The following is a 20,512-nucleotide window of genomic DNA, read 5'->3' on the forward strand; positions in this document are numbered from 1 at the left end:
TTAAAAATTCTGGGTCCAGTAAAAAGGGTTGTGCATATTATTAGATAAGGAATCCGTTAATGCAAAAGATAAAGTCGAATGTCATTTCTCGCAGCACTTTAGCTTACCGTTAATCTCAAACTTATCTATTTTCAAGAAAATTTTAATTGTTCTCTGATAATTGCACTGGCCTATAGTCAAAAGATGTAAAGAACAGCATTAATTGGCGTGCATTTAGATCGCTAGTTCCAAATATTCTAATCTTTTTTTAATATTGGCTATAGTTTTGCAAATTTAGGAACAATTTCGGTAGCTCTAATAGAATAGCCATTATTTTCCATCATCGTGGAAAAATTTTGTTTATGCAAATGAGTATGGAAACACTGAACAGGCACAACTTCTACAAACACTAATTAGTTTACTTATGTTTATGCATACAATATAAAAATTGCAAATATAGCAAAATGACAAAAAAATTTTGTTTAAAATTTTTTTCTTTTAAAATAATTGGTTTATAATCTGAACGATTTTCATCATATTATTATCATAAATCAGTAACAGTAAGTCTCGCCTTCAATTTGATAATTATTACGTACTCATCGAGTTACATTTACCAAAGTTATATCGAAAAAATTAAGTGGATTTTCAGTTTTTTCCTAAAAATATTTCTCTTCAATTGTATAAATAACCTTTAAATAAAAGAACCGGATTACAGAAAACTGTGCCAGCGAGTGACTTTTTTCATTAAAGCTGAGTGCAAAGCAATATCGTCCAATTGGAGAGTCCTCAAAAGGATTTCCCAGGATATGTTAAAGACTATTGCATTTACCTACAGACACTTTTTCACATAATGGAATTAACTAAAATATTTATGTATATCTAAACACTTATTGCACAACGGAAAATTTAGAAACCGCGAAAAATGTGCTTCTCTGGTGACTAATGAAACCATTCCGCACTAATTTTCAATACTGCATAAATAGACTTAAAATGGGCGTTTCTCACCCTAATTGTATTATGTTAATGTATGCAAATACTTATTTGCTTGAAACTACTATTAACGTGTCAAACGATTCCTATTCTTTGACAATACATTCATTCACCACGATCTTGAAAACTGACCAAATCGGCGTGACCAAGTCCATGGTCGTTTTAATATTATATAAACATCCGAAAATATTAAAACGTTTGAAATAAATCTCGTCTCACTTTTTTGTATTTTTCACTTGTTTGCTGAAGTAATGAAGAATTGAAAATTCATAAGGGAAAATTATAGTTTTTGTAAGTTTTATCTTAATATCGTAAAAACGTATAGACTTATTGAAAAATGACAAATGAACGTGAGGTACTAAATTTAATAGCCCTTAATTTGATATATCGTTCTGTTCATAACAATAACGCATTCCATAGATATTACAAGCCAAAGTTTAATTTTCAACATTTATACACTTTGATTCAATTGCGCGGGCTAAAGATAAGTTTTAAATCAATCTTTCTTGGCCAATAACAATTGGCTTAGAAATAAGACATCATAATATTAATATTACAATGCGGTCAAATGACTTTTATTTTCCCCCATACAAAATCGACCCAGCCTAGTGTAGACCAAGGTAAATTTAAACACTTTACTTTTCTAAGGACAGAGGGGAGTATGTATGCATGTATATGAAAGATAAACAAGATAAATATCAGGATAAAGGAAAGTATACAAATTAAGATAAAGGAAATCTGATTAAGATAAATGTAATTATGACGAAAAGGGTATATGTAGGTATGTAGGGTAGAGGTAGAAAAAATGAATAAATTCGCAAATAATTCGCACGTTAAGACCGGTTTCTTGAATTTTAGAATTTTTTGAGTTATGACGTTCTTTCAGAAAACGAGTATATATATATATATATATATATATATATATACCTGTAAGTATACGTATATTTGTAAATATATGCTGCAAAAAAGCTTTTAGGTTACTGAGTAACTATGAACACAGCCTGTCTTTTTAGTCCAAGCAAATGAAGTCATAATTATTTTAGCCCACTTCTTGAGCACTTTACTATAAGTTGTGTACAGAACTGAGCGGGAAATCGGCAAGTTGGACCACCAATTGTTGTCGGCTGAAATATTTGCCAGCTGCTTTCAGTAGGCTGTGGTTTTTGTGTAGGTGTGGCGTAAGTATGTATGCCCAAGTGTCCAAGTGACTTACTGACTGCATGCCTGAAAATCCAATATCACTGTAGTGGGCAATGTTTGCTTTTAAACCAGATTTGGCACATAAACGAAAATACAGCTCAATTTTATGACTACTGCAAACTTTTCAAAAAAAATATGAAAATATGGGCGTACAACTTGTTGGTTGATTGACAAATGCATACTTACTCGTACATACATACTTACTCGTACTTATAGTTAGCTAGAAATTGGCACTGGCAACAGTAATAGCCTGCTTTATGCACACATTTAATGTAAGGCAGTGGGTCGAAATAATGTCCGGCTTGTTGATGACAGTCGATGGTGGCATTCACACTCACGTTTGGCGGCACGTTGCAGCAGTTAACGGTTTATGCAAATGCATGTTCCGTCCGATCGAGCAGGCACAACAAAAACCAATAAAAAATACACATTAAATAAACAAGTAATGCCGAGAAGGTGTTGAACAATAAAATTTGAAATTAAATCTAACAATATATTTTATTGCTTGCATAGTTGCAATGCAGTTTGCATATGACTTCGCTTTCGAAGCTGAGTACCATGCACAGCAAAGAGTTGAAGTATTTCTTTTGAAATCTAATATCTGCAGCGGACACACATTTTGACTTGCTCTGAATAATTTATGGCGCTCCACTGCACGAAACGGAAAAATTCGCACGCATTGGCCAGCACACAGCCTCCGTTAGGTTCCAGATATGAAATTATGTACATATGTAAATATTTCAGCTCGTGCAATTGTACACTTGCAAATCTCAGTGGTTTTCGTACGGCATCAAGAATATGCTGCAGCTAGTTGGCTCACTTGGCTGCTAAGTTGCTAAAAGGAAGTTGCGCAATCTCAGTTGGCAATAAATTCTTTGGTTTTATGACACGACGTGCTGTCATGGCAAGTGACGCGAATTGTGGCGTTGGTTGTAGAATTTGGCGGCGATGGCGGACAGCAATTGGCATACCACGATAGTCACGGCGCGTCACACGCTCAGGTTAGCTCCGATTGCGTTGTGTATTGTGCGTACTTGTTGCATGTGGCAACAATGTGAACGGCAGATATACATACAAACATATGTGAATGGACCGCGCAGGGTACGGAATTAAGAAGTGTGAAAGGTGCATTGTTGGAACAAGAGCACTTGTGGGAACATAACTTAAGTATATGTGACAACATATGAAATATGGTACTTTAGAAATGCAATCGACAGCAATGCTTACTATATATATTTTAGAAGGAAGTAATACGTGATTAGCAAAAGGCTTGTTTTCAAAGATATTTATATTCAAAAAATATTTAGACGAATTTCCTGTTTCTACTGAAATCTAATGATCAGAGACTCAGGATAATAATTATTTTATGGTGGAGTTTTAAGCAAGTGATCTAAATTGTCGAAAGAATTATAAAAGTCTTACGTTCCCGTGTTTACGGATTCAACTCAGTAGGTGCCAACGGGAGTATCTTATAATGGATGGTTAGATTAGTTTAAAAAACTGTATATGAAGCCAACACACTTCCACCGGGAGGCAAGTGGGCCCAAACCTAGTAGCCCATTAAATTTTTTATTTTTTATTTTTTGCTTTATTTAATTGTCTAAGCTTAGTATCAAGGCGAATTCATACACCGTGATAGTGGCAAAACTACACTAACAACAGAACACCTAAAATGCACAACAAACACATCATTTTGACAATCGCCACAATTCGTCTAGAAAGCGACTGATCGCCTTGCTTAATACATATGCAGCTCTGAAGAAAAATTTGAAAAATATTTTCATTATTTCAGTTGCTTGAAAAAGTACTTTTTGTGAAAAAGTGCACTGCCGTAAAAAAGTGTTGGCACAGCGAATTTTGCACAATATATGCACCAATTTGCATTTCAAATATTTTTCCGCTAACTTTTTATAAAAATAGGGTTCATTCTACAACAGAAAAAACAAAAATATAATTTCTAAACTTTGTGCGAAATTCAATAAATTTTCATGCAAATTTTCAACTTTTTAATCAGATTTTTCGAATTTGCTTTAGTATGCAGATTTGTAGCATAGAAAATTCAAAAACGGAGTTAGTTAAAAATTGCATTGATTTTTGAGAATTTTTTTTTTTGTTGAAGGTGATTTGCATTTTTTCCATATAAAGTATTTACGAGTATGGGAGAGACTACGAGAAAAAAAATTGCCAAAAATGAACGGTAATTCTACTACTTAGAACTTCTACTTTAGTACAATAAAATTGATTGGGCTACAAATATGCATACTCAAAAAGAACTCTAAAAAATCTGATTAAAAAGTTGAAAATCTCCATGTTGCTGAGTTTTCGTGAATTTTGCACAAGGTTTAGTAAGGTAAGGTTTTTTTTTATTTTTTTTGTTGTATAATGAAAAAAAAAAAATTTGTGGGAAAATATTACTATAAAAATTGTTGCATATATTGTAAAAAAGCAGCCACTACTTTTTGCTGGCAGTGTAAATAAATTTTGATAGAAGAAAATGTATTTTCCATTTTTCGAACGTCATTTCGTATGATTTTGTTTTCCCCTGATAACTGTATATGCATAAATAACAAGTATCGGACTTTTTTTTAATTAAAAAAAAAGGAAGATGCATGGTTATATTATTAAAGGTTTTGTTAGTAGCTCGTTTTCTAAAATTTGACACTCCCATCCAGAGGGATGTTTTTTTGGAAGCAGGAGGAAAAGAGGAAGAATTAAATCCCACTTTCTAAGAAGGTAGCGAAATTTTAAAAAAAAATTTTAAAACCAAACCGAATATAATCCTAGATTTTTATTAAAAACAAATATATAAAAGTCTTTATTTATGTACCTAAGTTGTGTACGCCAGACCACGCTTAACTCAGCTGTTTCAACTTTGAGCTCTTTTTTTTGCTTGGCAGTTTACAGTTGCTGGACATGAAAAAGTTATTCGTTTGTAGAAAAACTTATAAAGTTTTGATTAAAAAAAAACCAAATAAGAATATTTGGCGCTTACGTTTCATTAGCGATTATAGTTCGATCGCTACTACCACAGTCGCAATTGGCAATTCGTGCGGGACGAACTTATAAGGAATGAAAAGGACATGCAGCTACCGAACGACTTAGATAAGAATGCGAACTAAATAGTTAAGTAATGTCAAAAGACTCGATGATTTTCAATACGACTGCACCATTAACAAAATCGAACTGCCGTATTATGCTTATATGTATGCTGCACGACTGCGCAAGCCTAAGGGGGCAGAGGATATCAGTGTGGACGAATATGTGTTCCAGCTAGAAATTGAGGAACTATCGAATAAAGTGGAAGGTAGGACAGAGGCACCAGGTCCATAAAAAGGTTTAGACATGAATTTGATAATTTGATAATGACTGCAATATCACAAACATCGTCGCAGATGCGACAACTGTCTTCTCAAATATCATCGGAGTTGTCGTCGCAGGTGAATTCGCAGCTGGAAAAACAGGATACCCGTATAGCACAGGTGTTATCCCAATTAGAAGCACAGAAGACACAAGGAACGTCGCAACTGGAAACGCAGAATCTAAAAATTACGCAATAACAGTAGAATATGGGAGCCATTGAGACCGAAGTAGATGCAATGAAGGCTCGCCTCTGTGAACTACAACAAAATCGCCTGAACTGCGGGAACTGATGTAGTTGAGTGCGTAAAACATTTTCACAAATACCTCTATGGGCCACAGTTTCAGTTGAGAAGAGACCGCGCAGCATTTAGATGGCTGCTCCGGTTTAAGCAGACGGAAGGACAAGTTGCACATAGTAAATGGAGACAACATGGAAATGCTGATGCATTACTCCTGACTACCCTGTGCTATAGAGTGTAAGCATTGTTCGAAAATCGGGAGATCCGAGGGAATAGTTGATATCAGATTAATGCAATTGCAGCCCGATAACGAGTGGGAGATCAGTGCAATAAGAAGAAGTCAATTCAACGATGCTGACTTGAAGAAGTGCAGTGGAATAGCCTTAAATTAATTGAGGGAGTTCTGCATAGCGTATGGGAAAGCGACGACGGAAATCATGCTCGAAATTTGATCATAGTTCCTAAATCCAGAATTACATCTGTGTTGGAGGGATTCCACAATAGACCAAGCGATGGTCACTTTGATAATACTTAAACGCTGGAGAAGATTAAGCAGCGATTTACTGGGTGAATTATAAAAAATCAGTAGCCAAATGGATTCGAAATGGCGCGCAGTGTATGGCAGCGAAAGGTCCGAAAACCAGAAGCCGTCGATGATTACGGCAATACAACGTGGGTGCACCATTTCAGCGAGTGGTCAAGGATGGGGCAGGTCCGTTTCAGATTAGTGACTCGGGCACCAAATATGTGCTCGTTGTTATGGACATTGGTAAGTGGCCGAAAGTCTACGGTGTACCAATAACTGGGTTGCTCGGTTTGGAGTCCCTACTGACTTACATTTAGTCCGCTGTATTCAGAGAGATGTGTTGGTTGTTGGGAATTAGGAAAACGCGGACAACACCCTTGCTCACGCAATCGGATGGAATGGTTGAAAGGTTCAACCGCACTCTGGATGAACACTTGCGAAAGGTGGTGGGAAAGTTCCAACGAAATTAAGATAAATACATTCAAATGTTCCTGTTAGCCTATCGCTTAGCTGTACATTGAGCTACTGGCCAATCGGCGTCTAGTATTCGGAAGAGGTGCTCCTCCACAATGGACGAAACGCTGCAGGATGACAAGGATAAGTTACACCATCATGTGAGGCAACATACCCAGCTAATGTGTGATAAGATGAAGGATCGATTTCTTTGTGCTGTGAACTCTGAGGGATTTAAGGAAGGTGGCTTAGTACTTCTTTATAATCCGCAATGGAAGAAAGGGATTTCTCCAAAACTTCAAGCATCTTGGGAAAGTCCATACAAGGTGGTTAAAAGGCTAAATGAAATGAAATGGTGTATCGTATATGGCAACGCAAAATGGGAGAGGCGAAAGTCAAAGTAGTTCGCCTGGAGAGATTGGCTCCGTTTGGATTGAAAAAATTTGTGTATAATCGGGACGATCAAACTTAAGCGGGGGGCAGTGTGACGAATATTGAAAAGTCGCGATACCACTAGCTACTTGTAGAGTTATTGCACCTGACAAATTTTATACTTGTTATTTTATTTGTTTAGTTTAATGTTCATAGATAATATTGAATTTTTGAGAAACGAAAATTTTATGGGAGCCAGATTTTGAATAAAAAAACATATAAAGGCCCCGCCATGCTATGTACGTCTTGCAAGTCAACGGCATTCCTGTGACGCAAAAAAAAATTCTATCTGGCGGGGGCTTACGTCGGTTCACGAGATTTATTCGACAATTCATTGATCGAACTAAGATTTAAAGAGACTTGAGAAGGACGCTGCAATAACTTTGTTGACTCATTTATAAGAACCATTGCACGCTTCGCAACTTAGAAGAAGCAATACACTTGTACACGATTGCCGACATATTATACCATTCGTCATTTAAGGAAATCTTGTCTCTTCGTAAACTCAACGATACTTACGATAGTAATGTGGGAGCGTAGCTAATAAAATTAGAGCGTGACAGAATGGTACTTACAAAGTCTTTCATTATTAAATCATGAGGAAGATATAGCCATGCAATTTTTCCAACATGTTTTTTTGTGACGGACAAAGACACAGTGTAATACATCTGTGTGTACATTCATATATAAGTATATGGGTATGAACTTGAAAAAATGCGTACATAAATTTTACAGATGACTAACGAGGTATACAACTGAATTGAGGCAGAGTAATGAGATGTACGAGCATTTTGAAAGAGAAACAACTTTAAATAAAACTGAAAATTCAAGCAAACAAAATATTGCGAATGGTAAAAGACAGCAATGGTTTGTTCGCGGGGAGCACGCAAGCGAAAGCATGCGGATTCCCAACATACAAAAAGTGCGCGCCAGTCAAGAAGGGCAAGAAGAAGAAGCGCCAGACAATAATACGCCGAAAATCTTTGTTTAAGCATTCATCTGTGAATGCAGCACGTCGGAAGACTTATGTGAGAAACAGCAGTCCGCAATTCCCCAAAGACGCGATCATAATCCGCAGACAATGCCGCCATTGCTGCCTGCCGTTGCCACGACTGTAGTGTGTGGCATGAGTATGCAGGTCCTAACAGCGACCAAGCTACCAGCATGCAGTCGTCATGGCACAGCAGTTGCATTGTGAACTTGGCAGACAACAGGCGAAGACGCCAAATGGCATGCTGCAGCGGTGGGGCGGCAATGGCGCTGGAAGTACGTGTGGTATGCGGCAACAAATCAAAGGTTAGAGGCAACAAAGGAGTTTGGGAGACATGCAAGCAAAGAAACAGTGGACACAGAGGATACAACGAAAAACTTTTTTCAGTGGAAAATTATGAGAAGCTGCTCCAACAGCACCAACAACTGCATAGCGGTGATGTGATTGCTGCAGGTACACGAGCGCCTACGCTTAAGTCAGTGCCGAGGAGTGAAGGTTGCGGCCAAATGCGATTATTGCAAAACTGCTGCTGTTGTTATTGTTGAATGCTTTCGACTTTTTGGCTGAAAGCTCTACCACCATTCGTATCATTAGAAATCTTTAAGAGCTGTATTTGCGGTTAAAGTTTTTATATACTTCGTCTTTTTGCAACTCCTTGGCAATTGCAGCTACTTGGCGCGTTGATTGGCAATCAATATATTTAACTGAATGGATTTGATGTACTTAATGTAGACGATAGATTGATGGGAGTCTAAAGTGCACTAGGCGATACGATGGAAATTTAGATGTTTATGTTTTTTGTTCATAGATTTATATACAATAAGTAAGCACATGTGTATATGCAGGCATGTGTATTTTGCCACAAGTCGCTGCAGCGTTGTGTTTTTTTTTTTTGTCAAATAGAAGTAGTAAACTAACACAACTACTCGACTACTCTTATTAATTTAAGAGAAAAAAGAAACCAGATTTTGATGAAAATAATTAGAAATAGGTATGGGACTTTAGTTTAACATTAAAATTATATGTATGTACATTCGCGCTTACAAGAGTTTTTCTATTTTAATTTTTTGAGTTTATACTGTCATTAGCCAATATATCGTCTGCTGATACTGCAAAACGATCTATGTCTATTAGTACCTTTGACATTTAGATGGTATCTTATTTGCACCGGAATGCATCTGCAAATCGTTACATCCTAATAAACGAATAGAAAAACTGTCTACCTTTGGCTAATGAAGATGAACGATTGCCAGGATCCATCAGATACAGATAATAGATTAATCAAGCACTAGAGGTAATAAGTGACATAGAACGTTTTACAGTATCACCGATGATATAATTCTTTAAATTTCTAATTGTACATTTGGAAGTTGTTGGGGTGAAAAACATTTCTTAGTTGAGAATATAAGCTCTACAATGCCACTTTTATTTCAGTGTATTGATTCCATTGTAATATACATTAGACCAGCATCACAAAAAAAAAGTTGCGGTTTTCCTCCGGGATTACACAATTTATTATATTTAAGACCACCAAAATATTCCTGAAAAATATTAGGTTTTACGTGAGCTGGACCGACTGGAAAATACCTCCAAAAATGGAGTTTTTTATGAATAAAATAGTTTTTTAAAAATTTTTTTGGTTAAAATCCCCTCAGAGGACAAAACAGTTTAAGCTTTAAAAATCTACATAAAAATGTTCAACAACTTTTTCAACGGAATTATAATAATGAGATTTTCGCTGCAGTTTTTTTTAACTTTTTTCAAAGATTTGTTTAAGAAAAATTTGCAGTAACTAGGCCAAAACCATACCGATATAGATTTGTGAGGTATCAGTGGAAAGGTATTTTCTCACCATTTTTATTTCTTTGTAAAAAAATACCAACACATCTTAATTCAACATGGATTGAGGCTCGCTCTTCTTGCCTTTCTCTTGTATGCTTTGATTGAGCTTATATGCAAAGAAATAAAAAGGGTGAGAAAATTCCTTTCCAATTATTCCTCATAAGTCTAAATCGATGAAGTTTAGGCTGAGTTATTGACATTTTTTTAAACCAGTCTTTGAAAAAAGTTCAAAAACGACATAAAAAATTTCATTATTGCGATTCCGTTGAAAACTTTTTTTTTAAATATTTGTATGCAAATTTTTTAAGCTTAAACTGTTTTGTCATCTAAGGTGATTTTTTGCAAAAAAAAACTGTTTTTATTTACAAAAAACTATTTTTTTTTAGGTATTTTCACATCGATTCAGCTCACGTTAATCTCAATATTTATTTTTCCAAAATATTTCGGAGAAAGTCTTAAAATAGAAAGATTTTGATGCAGTCTAATATACATACATGTGTGTGTAGTGAGAAAAATGTAAACTTTCTGTATTTTTAATAGTCGATTATTGATCTGGATTCTGATTTATTTTCTCAGTTTGTATTAGTAATACGTTGTTGCGGTTGCGGTATGTGAAGAGCAATGCATAAGAAGCAAAATCAAAAATATATATTTTTTTAACGTTTTTTTTTTTGGGATTGTATTCTAGAACAATATTATTGGTGGTATTCATCAAACTATTGAAATTTCTAAAAAACGTTTAAATTTACGCTTTTACACAAGCAATATTTGTGATCGCACTTAAATTCCTTTGCAGAAATTGTGTCGGGTGAGCACATCAAAAGCCTCAAGGAGGTAAAAATTTTTTAGTGGTGCATATTTGTGTCCAAAAATTTAAAATAACGTTTAAAGTATTAGTCTGAGCTAAATAAAATGTTCGTATATATGAAATACAATTTGAGTAGAAAAATTCTCGCTAAACATTTTAACCTATTATTGCCCTCTTGCCGTGGCAGGTGTCATGTTATTCTTCACAGTGTGGGGTGCATCATGCCAACATGAGGGAAGCCTAGTATTTATTGCATCCTTCTGCGACATTTCTTTACGCTTAAAGATGAAACGTAAAATCCAGGCATTACCGCACCATTTCTATTGCTTTCTTATATTGTAGCATTTGCACTAGGTTAATTTTCGTCTTTCATTTTGCTATATAGTAGAAAGTTGTGCACTTTCGCTTAGTCCTAGGGAAATATGTTGAGCAATAAAAAACGGGCAACATTATTTCGATAAAAGAAAGCCCCATTAATTAATACCGAACAAAGCGTTCGCAGTGGTCCGCGGCTTCGGCACGTACATTTCCTTTTTAACTTTTTAACAATTAAACTATTTAATTTTACTTTGATATCCACCGATTCGAAACGTTCCTGTTATTGGTGACCTGCGATCTCTCTGCATCTGCCAGTAACAGAGCAATAACAAGCAACAGTGGACTTTGTTGACACCATTATATAATTACTCACAAGTGGTGTCTTTCCAGAGATTTTTGCTTGAGATAGAGCTCTTTTATTTTCATTTTGACACTTTTCAATGTTGGTGATTTAAGTTGGCTTTGCTTCTGGTTTGTGCTCAATTTAATTTGTATAATTTCCTAGGGCGAATTCATAAAAGGTGGTGTTGCTAGAACAGCTGCTTTCATTCTCCACGGTACACATATGTCAAAACTACTTATGAGTCAGTGCCAAAGTAATAGTGTTAGAATTTTCGTTCCATCTTTCTCCTTGAGCGAAGAATAGCTGAAATTTGTCATTTGTGTACCGAAAGCGAAAACAAAACACAAATGTAGCTTTTGTTTTTGTATTACCGCTACCACCTTATATGAATTCACCTTGTAGTTTTCCAAAAAAAATAAAATAAAATAAAAAAAAACGGTGAAAAAAGGAATTAAAATTTTGAATTTGTTTTTCAATTAAATGTTTATGTTCAGTTTTTCGGATTGAAAATATCGACACATCTCGGCAGCCCTATTTCAGAACTTTATTGAAGAACGCCTTATCTTAGAATTTGGTTGAAGAACAGCCTATCTCAGAATTCGGCTAAAAATCGTCCTAAATGAGCACATTTTCAATGTATTTTCAGTTGAGATAGGATACGATTTTTAAATACATATTGATCAAAGTCCTAGCTACTTAAGATTTGCACCTCATTTTACTAAAATTGAAGGGGCCATAAAACTGCATACTCAGCCTGTTTCTAAGAAATCAAATTAAAAATCTCAAAAGTTTTGATGAACCTTTGTCGAATGTTGCTCATTTTTCTACAAGGTTTGAAATTTTGTCTTACATGGTTTTTGTTAGATAACGTGCTACATTTTCACAAAAATTAAAAACATTAAATATTTGAACGGAAAATAGACAAAAAATGCTAAAATATCTCTTCGCTATTTATGTATTCGCCACGTATCTACATAAGTATTAAAAATTTTGTTTTGCTGTGCTAAACTTTAAATTTCGTAAGTTATCCTAATAAAAATGAAGAAATACAAAAAATTTGATTCGCTAAAAAGTGGTTGTGACAAGGATTTAAAAGACCCTTCGTTATAAGCGGTAGGGATTAATCAGCTTACAAACGGCCTCAGCTGATACCAAATCTGTTTAGTTCCGTGTTGATACCTAAAGTTACTGCGCAAGCAAAATATTTACGAATGTAATTATTTAATAAGCCTATAGCATTTTTGGTAAAAATAAAAAGCTTGTCTGCTTTGATATTAGTGTTACAATGATGATGAATAAAAAACCACTTTCTTTACATTTGCAATTAGAAATTAAGCCGATCAGTGGGAATAAAAATCAAAAATCTCGCCCACGATGCAGCTGTTCCTGAAATCACTTAAACAATTTATGAATGCGCTGAGATTGAAGTTGTTGGCGGCGCTTGGCAAGGTCTTATGTCAATCACTGTCACCGCAACGAGCCTTCAACGGCAAACAATAAGCGACAGCAACAAAAGCAAAACGACCAACAACTGCACTAGCGGCAATGCGACTTCAACAACACCCTGCAGGGAAAGCTTAGTTGTGTAGTGGAATTCTACCAGTTTACGTTTCAGCCCAACTATTTCACGTTCTATAATTTTTCGATATTAGCGACTGGTATTTTTAACATGGCGGTTCCATACGAGATGTCAATTGTCAGGCTATGGATCAGCATCTACTAGTATAAATACGAGTAGCATCATACCAGTTGATGGTAAAGTCTGCCAATTCATCCCCCGTGAAAAGCATAACCTGAGGCCCAAGGTTCAATTCTTGGCACAGGAGAATTTATTTATTTATTTATATTAATTTTTTACTTTTTATTTAGTTTTCTTATTGTAATTTTTAAAGTTAAAAAAAATTCCAATTAATGGTTTTTTTTTATTGCACAATATTTTTTTTCGATATGACCATATGTTTTCTCTGCATTAAAATTAGATTTTTAAATTTGTTATTTATATTTCAATTTGAATAATTATATTGACTAACACTGATTTAATTTGAAATATCTTAACCACCTCCAAGCGGTCTCGAGCCAGCGATCTCAGAACCAGCACCGGTAGTCCTCACCCGACGCCACAGCCTATATTTTTAAGAAAAGGAATTAATTGAGTTTTATTTTTAGCTTTGGCAATTCATAGGCAGATGTAGCCGAACGCTTAAATTCTTCAAAACACATACTAGTTAATGAACTAGTACTTTTACCGACTCGTTTGGCTTTTCACTGCAGGGCAAGTACTGTTTCTAGCACTTGCACCGCTTTATGTAGCAAAGGTAAATATATTTGTATTTGTATTTTTCACGGCGCAACTGCACTTCCAACAGTGATTTATTATTATTTAAGCTGATTTCTGGTGTTTATATTGCTTTCTAGCTTGTTGGCTACTTGTTGCCAACAAATGAGCGTACTGACAACAACAATGGCAGAGGAACAGTAATTGTAACACAGTGGTAGCGGCGATGCCACCAACAACGAGCGACATTTGCAGCACCTTAGCGACCGTTTGAGCGGCGCTATATAAAGATTGCAATACTACGATTTTCAGCAGATGCCACTTAAACCACCAACAAAAAAAAAAGTAAATACCGTTTAGATGTTGTTAAAAATGCATGAAAAATCAGTTTGTGGATTTTTTACCATCAGCAGCCATAACCAAAAACCTGAAAATTTTAGCTATGCAAAGACAATAGCCCAACCAAGGCAAACAAACCGAAAGACAACAGCAACAAGAATAACCAACATTGCAGATGAACGAAAACACCAGCGGAAGACGTTGGGGGAGGGAATGGGCAGTCGGCAGCAGTTATTGTGGCAAGAAACACAATAACAAGTGTAACAAATGCTTCGGCGCCTAAGAAGTTGGTGTTGTTGTTATTGATGCAATTGTTGCCACAACCAACCGCTGTGCACGTCAGTTACTCAAGAGAGTACCTACCACTATGTATAAATAAGGTGAGCGACAAGGTTGCTGCCGCTTTTTTCTTGTTGAGTGGGAGGTGCGGCCATGCACAAAATTTTTATTTTGCTTTATTTTTAATAGTCAAGTCTCCTCCTTTTTCACAGTTGGCCTGTTTATTCATATTAAACAATAAGAAAATAAATTACACAAAACAGACGTGCTCCTAATTTATGAACACGAGACCACGCGAAATGCAACAAACTATGCGAGTGAGTATCTATGTGCATACAGAAGGTGAGTGATTTGCAGCACAGCGCACTGGGAAGTAGGGAGAGGGTCCCACGAGGCTAAGTATGCGCAGAAGAGCTTATATTGCTATTGCGATTGCCGTTGCTGTTCAAAGCCACTTCAGCCGATGCCAATGAAGACGACAATAGGTAAAGGTGATGAAGGCAGCATCTGATGGAAAATCAAAAGCACGCGAGCATCTCGAAAATAAAATTTCGTAGAAAAAGCAAAACAAAAAAAAAAACAAAAAATCATGAACGCATACCATTACAACAATAGAGCGATTTAAGTTGTTATAGAAGTGTAGAAGCTGGGCCAAGAAAAAAATAGCATTTTATTAAAGTGAAAGTCAGTTCACATAAGTTCAGGATGGATGACTTCATGGTTGACTTCCAACGCAAACTCAAGAGCCTCATTCGAACACTGGCTCAAACCAAAAGGTATAATAAAAATAGCAGCTATCCAACACTTTTGCTAACACTAATAACAATAATAATGCTAAAATTGGTGGCAACTAAAACTGAAAGCACAAAAAAAAAAAAAAATTGCCGACAGACAGCGAATACATAGTTGCTGGGTTGCTGGGTTGCTGGTTGCATGTTTAGGATGTAACAATTTCAGATTATCTACATTAATTTGCAATCACTATGTGGCGTGCATTTGGCGTATATACGTACATATATATATATATATATATATATACATACGTTTAATATATGTAGATACATACATACATAATATAATTTATACTACGTAGGTACATGCATTCATATGTATGTTGGACAAATACTATAGACACAGCTGACACTTACTTACAAAAGCATTAAAACAGAAACTTAAGTCGAAAATTCTCGCTGTTAAGTAATCGATTTAATTGAGAGTGCATTGGCATCGTGCACATTTCGCTATAGTGTTTATACTTACGACTTTATATCGGTATGGAAGTAACCGCCTTTAGAAACAAGCTAAATCAGCTGTTTTCATTTGCTTCATAAGTTTGGCGTACAATGTTGCCATTCCTCTTCAAAAAACAAAACCGGATCCAGTGATCTGATTTTAGGGAATGCGTGGAAGTTTGACTTATACATTGGCCGATTTTAGAAGATCAGAAAAGCTTGCTTGGAAAACTTGTCAGCAATATTTTCTGGAATGCCTTTTAAAGCTTTAAAAACGAATTAAGTGTGCTCAATACCACTTGGCAAATTATTTCTAAACTAGGTGGTTGTAAGGTCTTATACGAAATTAAAGTGAACTTAACAATCATGATGCTCCAAAAAGGCTCACAACAAACTTACACGATATTTAAAAAACGCATTGGCATTCGAGTAAACTTGAATGTCCGGTTCGATAACCAACTTTTCAAGCACCTCAAGAACCGGGATATAGATACTGTCGTTTTAAGTACAAAACCGCATATCAACAAAATGCAAAACCGCGTATGTGAGGTTGTACTTTAAACGACGATATGTATATATGTATGCCCATGTGTATAATCTTCACGATTTTAATCCAAAAGCTTAGTTTGAACAAAAATTTACAACGTGCTCACAATTAAAGTACCGGTCGCCCAATAAAAATTTTATTAAGGTAGCTAAATATATATCTATGTACCTGGATAATAAGTAATAAATACATATCTACTATGTACATATGCATGTAATTACTTCCCGCATAGTACGGAAAAAGTAGAACAATGCTAACAAACAAACTCATTGACATTCGCTGCAATTTTCGTTAATTACTGAGTCTGATAGCTGCTGCGGTAGGTAAAACAGCAGCAGTATGGAAAAGCAATAAGAAAAAACATAAATACAGGCATAACACACAATTTTTAGATGCAGCAGAGTCAGCTTAACAACAATTCAAACAAAAAAAGCGAAACTCTGTGTGCACAAATGCAAACTATGTAAAAGTACAAACAAAAAGCCAAGCAGCGAAAACGAAGCGGAAAAAACACTTCAAAAGCCAGTAATTTCATTTCGTTGACCTAGAATTGTGTACCCACCGACTAAAGTTCCTACAACAACAAACCCATTTAAAAAATACCAGTAAATTTATGTATGAAATACTGTTTGACTGACTCACTAAACGTCACCATTATTAATACATATAAGCTTTTGCTTTGTGCGCTTTTGTTTTTCTTACGCTTTGTTTTTATTTATTTTTCTTTAACAGAAGAGTATGCAAAAACCGGTGGAATTGAGCGAAAATATGGCAAATGCAATTACGTCCACCTATGTAAGTATGTATGTCAGTGCTGCTACCAGCACCCGCACGCATTTGTGTTGTTGGATTTTAACTCAATTGATTCGAGTGCACGGAAGAATACGCATTCATATGTATGTACGTGCATTAGGATGGTCCAAAAAAGGGCGACAAAGTCACCGAAAAAATACTCCTTTTTTTATTAGGCACATACACGCGCCACGATAACTTTTACTGTAGACCTACGGTAATTTTTACCGTGGATTATGTGTTGCCGGAGAAGTGGGGCAGAACTTCTTTATGCGTATGCGGCCTTAGGCCGCGCTTAGGGACTATAACCCCTGCTACTCAGAATTATCATTTCTGTGTTGCCGGAGAAGTGGGACAGAACTTCCTTCGCCGTAATTTTTACCGTGGATCTACCACGCCCATTTTCCAAAAAATTATAATACCCTCATTTTTTGCAAACATAAATTTGGAGTGAATTAGCTCTGGTAAATAATTTCTGATTTGGTGGTTATTGCTCGAATTAAAAAATAATCAACAGATTCCTTGGCTAGACTCTAAGCAATGTTCGTGTGTGGTGGGGGTCGATGAAGCGGTATCCCAGTAGTCCTTTTATTTTGGTAAATATTGTCTATATCTATCTCGATTCCTTTAGGCTGTTACAAACAACCGTTGTACGAACAATGTTATAGTACGCTTGTGCACAAGTGCGCTCGGGTATAAAAATCAGACAAAACAAGAACGATATGTTTATGTGGGATATCAGTACGTTCCCTGTAGGGAAACCCCGAACTGGTGAACCAAATTTGTAGTTCCGTACTAGATCTTTATCGCCAAAAACGAACCAGTCCGATAGTAACTAGATCGCCACCAGTTCAAAATCGGCGATATGTGGTACTTTTAAAAAACCATTTTAGAAATCTGTATCTAAAATGACGAATTTAGATCTGGTTCAAAACTATAGGAAAAGGGATGCAGATCGAACTAGATCTCATCTGGCGAATTTTGAACTAGTTCGAGACTACTGAAAAAGGGATGCAGCGGGGGGCTTGTTTACATTAAATAGATTTTTGCTTGGCGGGTTTTTCGTTCAAATACGCTTTCAGTCTGCTCGTCGCAGATGCTTTTTCATAGTTTGGTAATACAAAACTAATATTTGTGTTAACATCTTAACATTATGGGACCTTCTGGAACGTAACCAATAACAGTCAGCACCTCTGCAAATTCAGCTACAGCCAAAGGTATGTAAACGTGTTTTCAAATGCAAAATTAAATTTACATTCTTTCAAACAAATTTGATTTCAGATTGAAAGTACATTTATCTGCAAAAAATTGAAAACTGCTACCATGGTAACCCAAAAAGAAAACAGCTTGTTACTTTTTTCGTTTACAACTTGTTCGAAACCATGGTACAATAAAAACAGGTAGAAGCCAAATTGACATTCAAACCTACAAAAGTCAAAGTTTTCGGGAGAGTAAAAATAAAAATGAGCGTGTGTAAGGAAAAATAAAAAATTACATTTCACTGGTTGACGTTTTTAAGTAAATTTGAAGTTTAATTTTATTTATTTATTTTCTCTAGTTAAAATTTGTTAATTCGTTTGTTGTTTTCTGTCTTTGAATTATGAGTTGCAGTGTTGTTGGAAGGACTTTCCGGCATAAGGGTCATAGGAAGAGCACTTGGCATCAAACGTGCCTTTCCTGTACCTCCTGGTGCATTTATAAAATCTGCTGCTTTAAAATGCTTAACGCACAGCAAGGCATTTCGCTGCAGCTCTACCCCACAGCTGCTTTCCCAACGCTCCTTACGCTGAGGGCATTGAGGCACGTTAAAAAAATTTGTGATGTCTGCATTATATTTAACACCACATAAAAAACAACGCTTCAGGTGCTGCATTTTTAACACATACACTAAGTATAAACCGCACAACACTACAAAAATGCAAATGTTAATTAAAATTTGTTTTAACGAACATTCAAAAAAAACAAACGACATGACATTTTAAGCGTAACGAAATATAGGAAATAAAATAAAATCAAGTTGAAGTTTAAAGGTTGGTTCTCATGAGAGCAACGTCATTTTGGCTTCTACCTGTATTTATGTGCCTTGGTTTGAAACTATAGAAAATGGGGTGCAAAGCGAACTAGATCCCATATGTCGAATTTGGGACTGGTTCTGAACTATGAAAAAGGTAATGCAGCGGAGACAATTTCCAATTCCTATGACATCGCTGTGTTAAATTCGCCAGTTGTTTGCATGCAAAAGAGATTTATCGCGAACTAGTAGTGGTTCTANTTGAACTAGTTCGAGACTACTGAAAAAGGGATGCAGCGGGGGGCTTGTTTACATTAAATAGATTTTTGCTTGGCGGGTTTTTCGTTCAAATACGCTTTCAGTCTGCTCGTCGCAGATGCTTTTTCATAGTTTGGTAATACAAAACTAATATTTGTGTTAACATCCTAACATTATGGGACCTTCTGGAACGTAACCAATAACAGTCAGCACCTCTGCAAATTCAGCTACAGCCAAAGGTATGTAAACGTGTTTTCAAATGCAAAATTAAATTTACATTCTTTCAAACAAATTTGATTTCAGATTGAAAGTACATTTATCTGCAAAAAATTGAAAACTGCTACCATGGTAACCCAAAAAGAAAACAGCTTGTTACTTTTTTCGTTTACAACTTGTTCGAAACCATGGTACAATAAAAACAGGTAGAAGCCAAATTGACATTCAAACCTACAAAAGTCAAAGTTTTCGGGAGAGTAAAAATAAAAATGAGCGTGTGTAAGGAAAAATAAAAAATTACATTTCACTGGTTGACGTTTTTAAGTAAATTTGAAGTTTAATTTTATTTATTTATTTTCTCTAGTTAAAATTTGTTAATTCGTTTGTTGTTTTCTGTCTTTGAATTATGAGTTGCAGTGTTGTTGGAAGGACTTTCCGGCATAAGGGTCATAGGAAGAGCACTTGGCATCAAACGTGCCTTTCCTGTACCTCCTGGTGCATTTATAAAATCTGCTGCTTTAAAATGCTTAACGCACAGCAAGGCATTTCGCTGCAGCTCTACCCCACAGCTGCTTTCCCAACGCTCCTTACGCTGAGGGCATTGAGGCACGTTAAAAAAATTTGTGATGTCTGCATTATATTTAACACCACATAAAAAACAACGCTTCAGGTGCTGCATTTTTAACACATACACTAAGTATAAACCGCACAACACTACAAAAATGCAAATGTTAATTAAAATTTGTTTTAACGAACATTCAAAAAAAAACAAACGACATGACATTTTAAGCGTAACGAAATATAGGAAATAAAATAAAATCAAGTTGAAGTTTAAAGGTTGGTTCTCATGAGAGCAACGTCATTTTGGCTTCTACCTGTATTTATGTGCCTTGGTTCGAAACTATAGAAAATGGGGTGCAAAGCGAACTAGATCCCATATGTCGAATTTGGGACTGGTTCTGAACTATGAAAAAGGTAATGCAGCGGAGACAATTTCCAATTCCTATGACATCGCTGTGTTAAATTCGCCAGTTGTTTGCATGCAAAAGAGATTTATCGCGAACTAGTAGTGGTTCTAAATG

At 35.7% G+C, this 20,512-nt stretch overlaps 1 protein-coding gene across 1 annotated transcript in view; it reads left to right on the forward strand.

Moving 5' to 3' along the window:
- The first annotated feature begins 8,354 nt into the window (after positions 1-8,354).
- Positions 8,355-20,512, forward strand: part of LOC108377392 (uncharacterized) — a 57,669-nt gene continuing 45,511 nt past the window's right edge. Inside the window, exons 1-2 of the mRNA XM_017633651.1 lie at positions 8,355-8,445; positions 8,558-8,645. Of these exons, the coding sequence (XP_017489140.1) occupies positions 8,355-8,445; positions 8,558-8,645 (179 nt within the window). The remainder of the gene's footprint in view (positions 8,446-8,557; positions 8,646-20,512) is intronic.

Source organism: Rhagoletis zephyria, unplaced genomic scaffold (assembly GCF_001687245.7).
Source record: "Rhagoletis zephyria isolate East Lansing unplaced genomic scaffold, Rhagoletis_zephyria_1.1 Rzeph_scaffold_00106, whole genome shotgun sequence".
NCBI lineage: Eukaryota > Metazoa > Arthropoda > Insecta > Diptera > Tephritidae > Rhagoletis > Rhagoletis zephyria.